Source organism: Carettochelys insculpta, chromosome 1 (assembly GCF_033958435.1).
Source record: "Carettochelys insculpta isolate YL-2023 chromosome 1, ASM3395843v1, whole genome shotgun sequence".
Lineage (NCBI taxonomy): Eukaryota > Metazoa > Chordata > Testudines > Carettochelyidae > Carettochelys > Carettochelys insculpta.
Genome location: NC_134137.1, coordinates 127,840,747 through 127,854,547, shown reverse-complemented (window position 1 = coordinate 127,854,547; position 13,801 = coordinate 127,840,747). Strand labels below are relative to the sequence as shown.

Here is a 13,801-nt window from a genome sequence, read left to right as displayed (position 1 = left end):
TTGGAACGGGTCCCATATGGGGAAAGGTTAGAGAGACTGGGACTTTTCAGTCTGGAAAAGAGGCGATTGAGGGGCGATATGATAGAGGTATATAAAATCATGAATGGTGTGGAGAAAGTGAATATAGAAAAATTATTTACCTTTTCCCATAATACAAGAACTAGGGGACACCAAATGAAATTGATGGGTAGTAGGTTCAAAACTAATAAAAGGAAATTTTTCTTCACACAGCGCACAGTCAACCTGTGGAACTCCTTGCCGGAGGAGGCTGTGAAGGCCAGGACTCTATTAGGGTTTAAAAAAGAGCTCAATAAATTTTTGCAGGTTAGGTCCATAAATGGCTCTTAGCCAGGGGTAAAGTATGGTGCCCTAGCCTTCAGTACAAGGGCAGGAGATGGATGGCAGGAGATAAATCACTTGATCATTGTCTTCTGTTCTCCTTCTCTGGGGCACCTGGCATTGGCCACTGTCGGCAGACGGGATACTGGGCTGGATGGACCTTTGGTCTGACCCAGTATGGCCATTCTTATGTTCTTAGTAAAAACTAAAGCTAGTTGCAGAAACTGGTAAATGTGATACAGCAAAGATTGAGCTCCATGGGCCACGGATATCAGCTGTAAGTTTGCCAGCAATAAATATATTATCCTGGAATTTAGCAGAAATGACTCCATTAAGGCGGTGGACCCAGGTACTGTACTTAAATAAAGACGCAAGGTGTATTATTTATCGAGAAGCATATGAAAAGTGCTTGGCAAATATGTTCTTAATAAACTGAATTCCCAGGCTGTACCTAAGAACATACCATCCAGGTTATCTTCCCCTTCCCAATTTAAAAAAAAAAAGAAGAAAAAAAGAAATTCCAAAGATCCCATTTTGAGTTTCAAAACCCCTCCAACACTGAAACATGAGTGCAGTGCCCCAATCTGCTGGGTCTGATACACTCAAGCAGCTCACCTCTTTTCTTCCTAGAACTGTCAGTTTCATAATGATGAATCAACAGGTGTCTAAAACAAGCACCGTAGCATTATTTTTCTACCTACTAGTGAAAGGATATGATGAAAGTTAAATATGTACATAACACCTCCCCCAAAAGAGAAAAGGGGGGAAAAGAAAAAGTTGGTTTATCCCCTATTTTCCAGGGCAGTCAACAGACTATCCCTCTGCCCCTGGCTTTTTTTTTTTTTTTTAAATAGCATGGGCTCTTCAGCTCGCACCTTTGGAAGTCTCTAGATTATCTGTGATTCCAGCTGACTGAGTGACTAGTGAGACTAAACTTTGATCACTTAGATGTTAGTTATTTAAAGTTACCCTTAAAAAGTCTTTATTTAAAGGAAACAAACACACATACAGCTGACAAAAACAATTCCTGGGCACTATTTCAAACACTTAAGACTGTATCCTCACTGTCAAAATGTGTTTTTTATATTTTAAAACTAACAGGGGTCATCTTGGCAGGATCTCAGTTTTGTTGAGTCACTGCCTGCTCATATTCAAAGAACTAAAACAACATGTAGCTACACAATAAAACATCTAAATGACAATGTTCTGTTGGTAAGCAGCTAGATGACTTCTCACTTACAGAGAAAGGTTACACACTATTTTTAGCTTGATGTGGTGAGACATGTCTGGCTAGTATATATAAACTCGCAAGTGTTTGTAAAAGTTTGTCGTTTTATTAAAAATGCATTGGTATTCTGAGCCTTCTTGTGAGATGCATCACGTGAACAAAAGCAACATTTGTGATGCAAGCTACTTCATCAACCAGTTTCCCTTCAGCTACGACACTGGCTTAACAATCAAAAGCCCTTTTTTGTTTTAATTTTTTTTTTTCAAATTCTATGTATTGGTAACCCTCCATTATACAACAAGAAAAAAGATTTAAGACAGTTACAGCCCAGAGAAATTACCATCCTCTTCAAATCTCACTGGCACACTTTGCATGTACACTTCCACTCAGGTCACTTCCTCAAGAAGATTTTGTCTGATGCACATCCCGAATAAAATGGAAGTAGAAAAATCAAAGAACAGCATAAAATAGCATTTCCCATTTGCAGTTTATATAGGACATAAAGCTCTTCCACACAAGTTCTCATTTTTCAACAGAAGTGAAGGTATCTTTATAAAGAATTGCCTCACCCCCCAGTTATGTAGTGCCAAGCCATCGACAAGTATTAAGAAATACCAGTTGAGTATGAAGGAGCAATTTCTATAATACATGGCCCAGGCTTGACTCATTTAAATTAAAGTGCTTCATATAATTGATTTTTAATTGTGATTTAAAAATCAGCTGGCAGGAATTAATAATTTAAATATCAATATTAATCTCATTTTGCATTTGTACTTTTTAATTATTTTCCTTAAGAAAGATTAATTTTCTTTAGTGGGTGTAACATGGTCCTCTTTTTTTGCTAACCAAGAGAGCATATGACAACTATTCACAATTATTTATGACTTAGCATATATTTATTCGGTCTCAATTGTTAGATCATCTTCTGTTGGAAAAATGGGGAGTTATGTTTCTCATTTACTAGATGATATTTTTAACCTCATGATTTGTGTAAAGCTTCATCTGAATGGAAATTAGAATTCAGTGGGAATGCACAAAAATAGCATTTTAAAATTAATTAGTAACAATGATCTTAGATATACTGGATATGTCAGAAAAACAGGTTTGCATTTAAAACTAATGAATTTACTAAATAAAAGGTAATAATTGCAGTTAGTGGACTGAACTGTTTTTTTCTGGTCACTGTGTCCTTCAAGATTTTAGAAGTAGTAAATCTCATTTTCTCATCTCATTCTTATTCATAGATTGGAAAAAAGAAAAACAAGCTCTGCTTTTTTCAAATCTCAGTTGGTTTCTCAACTATGAATGGACTAGCCCTTAACCTGAACTAGCTGAATAAATCTACTTGAAGAAAACATTCTCCCTAAACCTGCAGAAGAGGCCACGGGTGTCAAAAAGTGGTTCAACGAACCCTGCTTCCAGCTACTTAGAGAGTGACTTCCACCAGGTTCAGTGGATTGCTTTTATTTAAAACTTTGACAACAAACAACTGTTTCTTGAGTATTATTTAAAATGTAATTTAAATTATTTTAACAGATTATAGCCAATGTTGGCTTTAACATAGAGTTTAAAATTTTAAGTTACTTTTCCCCCAAAAGAATTACTTAAATATGAATGGGGAGAATCATATTTTTAAATCAACCTATGTACACTCTGATACAACCTATTACATTGATTCTGGAATGGTACTATAACACATTCTAATATTTGCTTCCAATACACAAAGATAATTATGTGAGCACAAGGAAAAATTATGAGAGCAATGGTTATTTCCTGCAACTACTATAACAGAAGAAAAAATTCACTTCAACCCAAATATGTTAGAATTAGCAACTCGTTTTTCCACTACTCAAATAAGGAACTCCCTGAATCATATTACATCAAAGTACAAATCTACCTAGCTACTGCCAGTCTAACCTGTGTACAGGAAATGGGATTTCAACATCTTCGTATTCTCCTTTCTGCTTATGCTCTCAAGTTACCACACACTAGCCTGTTCACAGGATGTCAGAGTCAGGTATTCTCTTGCAAAATATTTCTTTTCTCACTTGCTCTCCTTCCCCCCACCCCCTTTTAAATAAATAAAGAAATAAACAAAGGAGACCTGTGAAGGAAAAAAAAAAACAACTGTGATTGTAAGTGTGGGATGGTTTGTGTTCCGGTTGCTGGTTCATTAATATACATACTGCTTTTCAAACTTGATTCAGAACACAATTTATAACTTGATTCAGTTGCAGGCCTTGCCACTGCAGAACGTCAGAGGTCTATTAAGCTCAATATTACTTCTATGGGTTTGGAGGTTGTTAACTTTTGTTTCAATTAAGATTTTTATTTGAGGAGTCTTCCAGTGAGAAAAGGCGACTTTAAAAATTAGAAAAAAGGAATCCCCCAGAAAAAACACTTGCTGTGCAATATGTGTCATAGCTCCTATTCATCAGCTTCTGTACTTCAAGACAGAATACGTATTTTTAGTCCAAAAGGTAAGGTTAGGAGGGAGTTGTCTATTTGGAGCTGGGGGCAGAAGGGAGGAATGTTGGGGAAGCAGAAGAGAGACTGGAAAGCAAAAAGAGGGTTTAGAAATACAACTGACTTTCAGATTAAGAGAGCACACACATAATTTCCAAGACAGTCTTTTTTTTTAAGCCAGCAAATTCAACAATATCCTTTTCAGCACTATTTAAAAATCTGGCCCCAATCTTCTAGTGTAAAGAAGCTTGAAGCATCACTGAACTGTTACTTTTTATTGCTTACATTAAATTTACAAATTGCTCAAAAAACATTCATCACTGACGTAAAAGGTAAAATCCCTAGCCCCAATGATTTCAGTGGAGCCAGGCCTTTACATATTAAGCATAAATTTAAAACTCTTAGGGAACATAATAGTGTACAGGAATCTTCAAGTACTAGGAAAGGTCCTGTGGCACTATACACAAGAGTTTGGAAAAGGGATTGTAATTTCAGCACCATTACAGAAATGGACACCAAAATTGAAGTGAGTTAATAAGGGAAAACAGTTATTGTGCACCTGCACTCATCTGCAGAACCTCTTCTCTGCATCTAGAAACTATTCACAGATGATTCATTTACGTAGCATGAGTGGACAGTTCACACTGCAGGGTCAAGGGACTTGGATGCATAATTGGGAAAACCACCGCATACGCACCTGGAACAACCCCCAGAGAAACAGTATTTGACATTATGAATGTCCTAGGCAAATGCCAACTTTAGTAATTACGTTCTGCCCATCTAACATTCCCTCTGTAATTTCACTTTTCTCAAAAAGAGAGTGTGCATGTGCGTGTGTCTTGTACGAGCAGAGACTGGCTACCACTTTCCACCACTTTCCTGCCTCAGAGTCAATTTCATTTCAATGATGGCTGAGGAGTCCATTACATAGAGGCTGTGTCTACACTTCCATTCCCCTTTCGAAACAAGTGTGCAAATGAGGGAAATTGAAAATGCAAATGAGGTGCAGATTTGCATATCTGGCATATATCTTATTTCAAAACAGCTTCTTTCAAAAGAAGAAAACCAGTATAGACACTACTCTTTCGAAAGTAAACCCCATCTTCAAAAGAATCCTTTTTCCAATTAAAAAAGGGAAGAAGGATTCTTTCAAATATGGGGTTTACTTTTGAAAGAGCAGTGTCTACACTGGTTTTCTTCTTTTGAAAGAAGTTATTTCAAAATAAGAATATGCAAATGAGGTGCCAGATATGCAAATCTACACCTCATTTGCATTTTCATTTCCCCTCATTTGCATACCTCTTTCGAAAGAGGAATGCAAGCATAGACTCATCCAGAGACTATACACGCATATGGGCATGTCTACACGAGCAGCTTTTCCCAGCAAAACTGGACTTTTGTTGGAAAAACCTGCAGCGCGCCTACATGCAAAATGTGTTTTGTTGACAGTCGGTTGATGAAACCCAGCACATCTGCCGGCAGCATTATACCTGTCCCCATTCAGATATGATTCCTCTCTCGACAGCATTCTGTTGAGAAAACAGCCGTTTAGACACTCTGGGACCCTTCTGTCGACATAGATGGCTTCCGGTTCACCAGGCAGCCCTGTTTGCTGAGCTTCAGGTCAGCCATTCTGTCAAGAGAGCGCCATGCACTCTGGATGCTCTCTGTCGACAGAAGGGATTGCTCTTTCGATCCACTTTTCCGTATAGATTCAATCTGTCGACAGAGGTCCTGCCGTGAAATCTCTTCCGACAGTAACATCTGCCATCAGAGGCTTCCCGTGTAAATGGGGCCATAGAGATTCCTTGGAAAAGCAAAGCATAGTACAGACAACAACATATTAATCTCTCACTACTGTTCTGATTCCCAGAACTTCCTGTTAAATCAACTATGAGCATGAAGAAGTGGGTCCTTTTCCCTCTGTCACAAGTTCATGATATGTGACCAAAAGCAATAATTCTACCATGTTATCAGCACTCAAAAAGCTTACACAGAACAAAGAATATAACAGAAAGACTGCTTTTGTTCAAGGAAGTTGAAATTCTCACTTAATGGAATTTCTTTGGGGCAATGAAATGGTATTTTTAAAAAAGACAAAAAAAAAGAAAAAAAGAAGAAGAAGTAGTGACAATCCTTCACAGAACAGAGGAAATGTAGCTGTGTGACCTGAAGTTAACCCCAGATGAACTGCATACACACTGAAAAATTTTATTTTACATGATACAATATACTATAAAGTCTAGTTTATCCTCAAAACACTGTTGTTCAATATTTAGCTATTACCAAGCTAATAAAATACTGAACAATGGGGATCATACTTCTATAATTCTTCTTGCAAAAGCAAGATTGTGGCTTTTTACCTTTTTGTAATCTGAGTAGGATCCTGGAGGCTTGGATCCATTTCAAAGATCTCATTATCTAGTAACCTTCGGAGCGTTATGTCTGCCAGCTGTTCCATTATCCTGAAGGCCTCATCAATATTAAGGAACATGGAGAAGTCTCGTTCTTTAGTTGAAGTGGTGATACGGATGGTATCAGTCATAAACACATTGGAGGTTCTTTCCAGTTTCTGGACATCAACCCAGGGAATTAGGAGTTTTACTGCCATTCGAGAAAGAGCAAAAAAACCTCTTAGAGACTGAGTTTCAAACACTTCACAGACTTCAGAAATATGCAAACATATTACAATTCAGAATGGACTTTAAGTAGGAATGAAGGGGAAGAACGTTATCCTCCTTTAAAATAAAAAAAAAAAACCTCAAAAGAATGAAAGCCTAGTATGTACCTACTACACACTCTCCCATGTTCTAAGCAGAAAGTTTATTTTAGTTTTAATGGAAGACACTAAATCATCGAGCAACGTTGACAGGCATTCTCTCCCCGCAAAGCAAGTCACATTCCATTCACCAGGGCTGTAAATACTGTGAGGAAAGCTTCCAGGGCCATCACCCAAATGGAGTAGACATTGAGAAAGTTGAGAACTTGGTCTCCTTCGATAGTTTCAGGGAAGCAGCAAGGAAGCTTACTTCCGTAATGGATGGTTTGAGGACGATTATTTGCCTTTTATGTGAGCTTTTAAGACTAAAAATCTGGCTACTATTTACTGAACAACACATGAAAATAAATTAGATTTTTCACGAGTCAACAACTGCTGGAAGTTCACCCCCCATTCTCATCACTAATGAATATAAGAACTACTCTGCCGATATCCCAGGCAACTCTCTCGTTAATAATAAGATCAGAAAAAGGCAACAATTTAAAGCCTTCCCTTGGTTTAATTGTTTTGCGTTATAAAATATATCCATGATAATGAACTGTTTTTATAAAGATCCTGAATGAGTTTACTGGGTTATTTCATAGTGATACTCCTGTCAATTATGTTCCCTATTTCTAACTTCATATTTAAATGAAGCATACTGATGTCACACAAATTGCTTATGAATGGCAATAACATATTTTAGCTCAGCAGAGCCAGACAGGCAAGGGACTAAAGACTAGTCATCTAGAGTTGTAATAACATTACTACTAATGCAGCTGTCAAACAAGTCAGCCAAGTAATACATAATCTACTATATATTTTATAGTATGCCTGTCTGTCTGCAGTGCTATGTTTATTCAAGAACTCCTTTTAAACCATAAGACCACGAAATTTGGTATGCAGCTTCCTCTTATCCTAATTCAAACCAAGGTCAGGGTTTAGCTGTGCCTGAAAAGTGCGAAATGCCTGAAATCCCAGGTTTCCCAGAACATGGAAAGGGAGGGGCACCAACAGGAGAGACAAAATACTGCAGACAAACCACTGGGGGCAGTGAGCGCGTGGAACAGTGATCCTGTAGAGTGACCACTGGGGGCAGCTGTCGCAGGAAAATAGTGGCCACATGGGAGACAGGGCTCTTGACTCTGCCTGCTTGCAGGCTGGTAAGTGTCCCACCACGCACCCCACAGGGGGAGCCCTGCTTCTCCCCTGCAACGCCTCCACACACCCACATTTAGCTCCCCCTGACACGCTGGGCCCGGAAACCTGTCCCTGTCCCACACCAAAGCTCACACTGGGACTGAGGAAAGCGACCCAGCCTGACCCCACTCTGTTGCCACTCTCACAGAGGGCAGGCACAGTATCTCCAGCCCTGCCCCTGCTCCCCACCCCTCTGGGTGGGACCAGGAAAAAGAGCCACAGCGCAGCTTCCCTCTTCCCCCACCAATGGAGCTCTCCCCCAGACCAGGCCCAACACCACAACCCAGCCCCTCCACCCCCAGCTCACACCAGGACCAGAGCTGCAGTCTGGCCAGAGCCTCCTGGCCCACTCCCCTGGATCTCAGGCCAGGGCTGGGCCCAGCACTGCAGCCCAGCCACGGCCCCCCAGCTCGCCCTCCCAGGACAGGTGGGGGAGCTGGGAACCGTGGCCCAAACAGCCACCATTCCAAGGACAGGTGGTGGGGCTGGGACCTGTGGCCCAAACTAACTCCCCCACTTCTAAGACAGGTGGGAGGGGAACCTTGGCCCAAACCAACCCTCCACCCTCTGAGAACAGGTCTGGAGAGCTGGGATCATTGGGGAGGGGAGATTTGGGAATGGGGGTGGGGGAAAAACACCCTTCAGTTAAGACCTGTGGTGTAAGAAACCTGAGAAGCATGCTAAATTACAAAAAAGGTCAAAACTTGGAGAAAAAGATAATACAGTTTCAAAGTTTAGGAACAATGACAATTTAAAACTATGAAAACTTGACAGTCCCCCTTTAAGAAACTGAACATTCCAACCTTTCAAAATTCTAAACCTTTAGATAGCTCTCCCGCCTTTGAGTACCTTTGAACACGTTCCACTGCCAGCGTGCTGTGACTTCACATAAAACTCACAAACATCACTACCAGAAATGATCTAAGGATTTTCTGGGTGAAGTATCAGAAACAGACGATATTGCACTTTGCACATATTTCTATTCATCCAAAATTACTGAAATGTTTCAATATGACAGAATTAAAATGACTGCCAAGACTTTATTCTTTCTTTTTTAATTCATGTTCAGTTTCTCCCAGCAGTTGTATCTGAGAGTGCAAGAACCATGTCCCATTGTGACTTTAGCAAAAATGTCAAGAGATTTAAGCAATGCACCTACAAGTGTTTAAATCCCATTGTGGATCTAGCCTAACTGCTGCATTAGCTACCTAAATCCAAAGCACTGATGCTAAAAAACTTCAGTCAGCCACCACCTGATTCTGCAGATGGCTAAGTTTCTGCCAGTAAAGTTTCTTAGGCACTTGATCTGCTTCTGGGCATAAGCACTGGCACCTTAGTCCTGACAACCAAGTGCCTGACTCATGCCTAAGCCCAAGTGGGAACTAGGTCAGAGAAAGGGTGAGAATAACTCTACAGGACAGTGGCTCACCTGGGATGTGGGGTCCCAAGTTCACTTCCCTGTTCCAATACAAATTATCTGCACACAGCGAAATGCCTCTCAGTTGTTTTTGTTGGAGCCATTCCACTGTGCGAAACAATTAGTAGCTGAAGAATGAGAGACACCTACTCCAGAATATTGCAAAGTCTAGCAGTCAGAGCACTCTACTGAGAGGTGGGAGATATGGATTCAAATCCCTGTTTCAAATCAAGGCAAGCAGGGGAGGGTCTACTACATACTAGCTGAGTGCTCTGAGCTAACGGCAGCCATGACTCCCTCAACATTTTGTGGGGAAGGGATTAGGAACCAAACTCCAGGGAGGATTCCTGACTGTGGATCACAAGCAAAGACAGATGCCTCTCTCTGACCCAGACTATTACACTCCTCTTCTTGGAATTTCCTATTGGCTATCTCAAGCGGCTTTCCACTCACCCTGCCGTCTTTTGCAGATCCCATTTTTCAGCACTTAACTCTCACCATATATTGGGTAGGGAGCCTTGGTGTCTAATTCAGGGGCTGTGGATGCCATTAGGGAACAAAGTTTAGTTGGGCATTGCAATGTTGAGGCTAAGTGCCATTTGCAGAGCTAACCCTTACTGACTACGGGCTACACTAGCCTGAAAGATCAACACGCTCAGGGTCAAACCAGAGACGTGGATGGGAAAATCTCTCCCATCAACCTTCCTCAGTAGGGATGGCCAAGATTATCCTTCAACAATCTCCAGTATTACATAAATGAAGCTAAATAGCCCACCCCTCCACTCTCTGTTTTGCTCACCTTGATTATCTTTTTCTGATTTGTCCTCCTTGCTTACTGTTTTTGGTTCTCTGTGCCTTAAATATTGAGTCTGTTCTGGTCTGGCTATGGTCTGAAGAAGTGGGTCTGTCCCACGAAAGCTCACCTAATAAACTATTGTGCTAGTCTTTAAAGTGCTACTTAACTGCTTTTTGTTTTGATAAATGAAGCTTTGTGAATAATATCATAATAAACACCCCCCCACACTTTGTCTGTGATTTGTAAGAGTCCATTTTTACTATGTACATTAATGCATAAGTATATCAGGAATCATTAAGATATAATTGTGGGAAAATATGGTGAGAGAAAGTCATCCGCATCACAAAAGGACTTCATATTTCCATCATATATTAGTGGACAATCAACAAGATACTTAAAACGAAGACTAAGATAACTATACATCAGAAAAACTACTTTTTTCTAAGCAACATGCAACATGTATGACCATCATCAGCAATTGCAAGTCCCACAAAATAACTGAGTTCTCTTAAATTAGAAGGAAAGAGAGGCATCTGCTTGGGAGAGGGAATGTATGAAATCCTAGAAATCAAGAGTTAAGATTCTGCTTTTTTTTCCTGGACTGCAAGTCAGCCTTAAATCTGTAAAAATCTGAATAATCAGATTATCACAATTTCACTTGACAAAAATAACTCTTCTATGCATAAATATTAGATATTAAATAAATATTAAAGCCTCCCTGAGCATTGGAGTATAATCAACCAAGTTTCATTCTCCTGTTCCTGGTGGCCTAGGATTTACAAGAATCCCTACAGTGCTATTCAAGGATGTAATCCTGTTAAAGGTAGGAGATACACACACAAGTTAAAGAGTTGGTTTTGTTTTTTTTTTAAATATAATTTCCTTCATCAAAGAGTGGGCCTGGAGGGCATCCCATGAGAACGCTCCCTCAGGCTCCAGTGGTAACATGGAACCGTATCTTTTGGACTGGCTCCTTAGTAGTGATTATCTGGTAGGTTCTTCAAGCCATTCTTAAAACTTTAACTTGTCATTTCTGTGAAAAATTTAAAGGCCAAAAAGGAAAGACAACATTTGTGGGAAATTTGGGAGTTTGTTTTAACTCTTCCTTATCTGTAACTCTTGTTCAGAGGCTTGAAAAAACAGAATCTCATGCCTTTTCGTTTGAAGATACTGATTTTCCCATTTCACCTCGCCCCCTGCAGCACAAGACACAGCTTTGTTATGTTTACTGCTCACACTGCTTTCAAGAGCCTAACTGAGGTTACATAGTTAGAAGAATGAGGTTACTTAGCCAATGTACACCTCCACTGTGGTGTCTCTAGACTTGCTGCAGCTGTTAACCGTGGCTATGTGTGTACGCATGCATGTGCGCACCTGTGGGGAGGGACTCTTTCTGAATTACTATGTTCTGTATTAAAAATAGGTATTGAAGAGTCTGTCACGCCAGACGCATTTTAAGGCAGATCTACTCTGGGTCCTAACCTATCTAGCATGCTTCCAAAGCAGACTGCTCTCACGACTTCCACCATACAATCACAGTCAGTAGAAAAGTAATTTAAAAATGTTACCAATGCCAGGGCTCCGCTCCAGGTCCCCGAAAGAGACAGTACCTTGAGCAGAAACAGCAGGGTGGAGAGCTAGCTTCCCCCAGGCAGCAATTCATCCTGGAGTTCTGGTGGCGATTTAAAAGGCTGGGGACTCTGCCTGCTGCAGGGGTTGCCCTGGGCCCTTTTAAATCTCCAAGTAACAGGACTAGCTGCCCTTTCTGCCCATCGGTGGCCTTGCCAGTAAGGTCCAGCAGCAGCACTAACATTGCTGCCCCTTTTGCCCTCCTACTCCCCATCATTGGCAGCTTTGGGAGGGGCAAAAGGGGCAGAGACATTAAAGCGCTTTGACATGAGCTATGTATGGGCAGATACCAGCGACCACTTCCTACCGGTATGCTGTACCTGCCCACTCTCACCTCTGACCACGCTCTGCTTCACATTTGAAAAAAACAATAGTTTAAAGCAATTATCTGTCTACACTAATACAAAAAGAGTTAGTTTTAAGTAAGATATAAAAATGGATGACAAATGACAACGTGGAATTTTTAAAAGCAAACCAACTCAAGTTGAAGAGGTTAGTTGAGCCAAGCAGAACAAGTTTCAAAACTTTTCACTACTACATTAGCCAAATACATCAACTTAAAAATGACCCAAGAAGTCATTATACATTACAAGTCTGCATAGGGTACATACTTTATGTCCACACTTACACTCTTTGCCTAAGAAGAAGGAATAAAAACAGAGGTGATTGATGCTCAGGTAAAGCCAGCCTGGGCGAGGAACTTTACCCTTCCAGCAGCAGCATGAATAATAGGTAATTAACTTCTCTGCTTCAGGAAAATTAAATCTGGCTTCAAATTTCACTAGCGCCTCTCGAAACTTCTCAGGATCCTCCTCCTGCTCCGCTAGTTTACTGCTGTTCTCTTCTGCTATCAGTGCCTGAGTCAAGGACAAGAGGGTATATTATCGCACACTGGCAGTTTGTCCAAATTAATTATTACAAGCTATCGGTACACTTAAAAAAATCCTGATTCCTTCTTAGGAAGATACCCAAGTTGATTTGCAAATTATACAGACATATACCCAGTATTTGCAGTCTGTTTACCCACAGTTCTAAACCCAGTCTTCTTTTGAGCCCCAGGTTATAGCTGAATAAAATGTTCAAACTACAATCTATAATTATAGGCTTGATACCAATAATGGCTTGCTTTGACCAACATAATTATTTCAAATAACCCAGAGACTTCAGTAAAAATTATTGGAATTCCATTCAGCATATTATGGATGTAGATGTTTTTATTTGACTTGCACAGCACAAACTTATGATAACTAACATTTATATTGACCAGCGCTATTACCAAGAAATAGTACAGTAAAGTACATCATAACTTGTAAAATACTTTAAATTGTTTTTAGAAGACTTAACATACATTTTAACAAGCTAATTAAGTGCTGTGTCTTTTCATTTCAGCTCTACAAAGGAAGTGAGAAAAAAAGTCAATACAAATTATTTGAAAAATGCAAATTCACTTGAGATGCCATGAAATACAAATCAGTACTACCAGAATATTGTAATCCCATATGCTAGATATCTGTAAGCAAAGGCAAGAGAGGTGATATAACAAGAAACATCTGGACCCATTATTCAGTATGAAACCTGCAGAATTCTAGGTGTCGTGTTCTCACTTTCATGGCCACAAAATTACCAAGATTTGAGTTTTATTCAAGACTTTCAGAGCACTTGGATGTACAGAGCATAGCAAGGAAAGCAAGATCACTGAACTACTGCCAGAAATAGCATTTTTTAAAAAAAGAAAAGCTTCTCAACAAGGTGCAAGTTTTACAGATGTTGCATCAAGGGACAAACAAAAGACTATTTGAAGCAAGTCTTTTAAATCTACATGTTCAGAATTTTATCCAGGGACTATCTGACTGCTTTGTAATGGTATCTTTATTTCTGTAATATTACAGATAATCAAGAGTTCACCTGCACTCCATGGGACCAAAGATACCAATGATGTTAAGAGTTTAATGTATTGTTATCTAGGAT

At 39.9% G+C, this 13,801-nt stretch overlaps 1 protein-coding gene across 2 annotated transcripts in view; it reads right to left on the bottom strand.

Annotated features, from left to right (window-relative positions):
* Nucleotides 1-13,801, bottom strand: part of TBC1D8 (TBC1 domain family member 8) — a 75,365-nt gene that overhangs the window by 33,512 nt on the left and 28,052 nt on the right. For both annotated transcript variants that reach the window (XM_074991577.1, XM_074991586.1), the window contains exons 4-5: nucleotides 12,462-12,690; nucleotides 6,397-6,637 (exon numbers count right to left, since the gene is read on the bottom strand). In XM_074991577.1, the coding sequence (XP_074847678.1) occupies nucleotides 6,397-6,637; nucleotides 12,462-12,690 (470 nt within the window). The remainder of the gene's footprint in view (nucleotides 1-6,396; nucleotides 6,638-12,461; nucleotides 12,691-13,801) is intronic.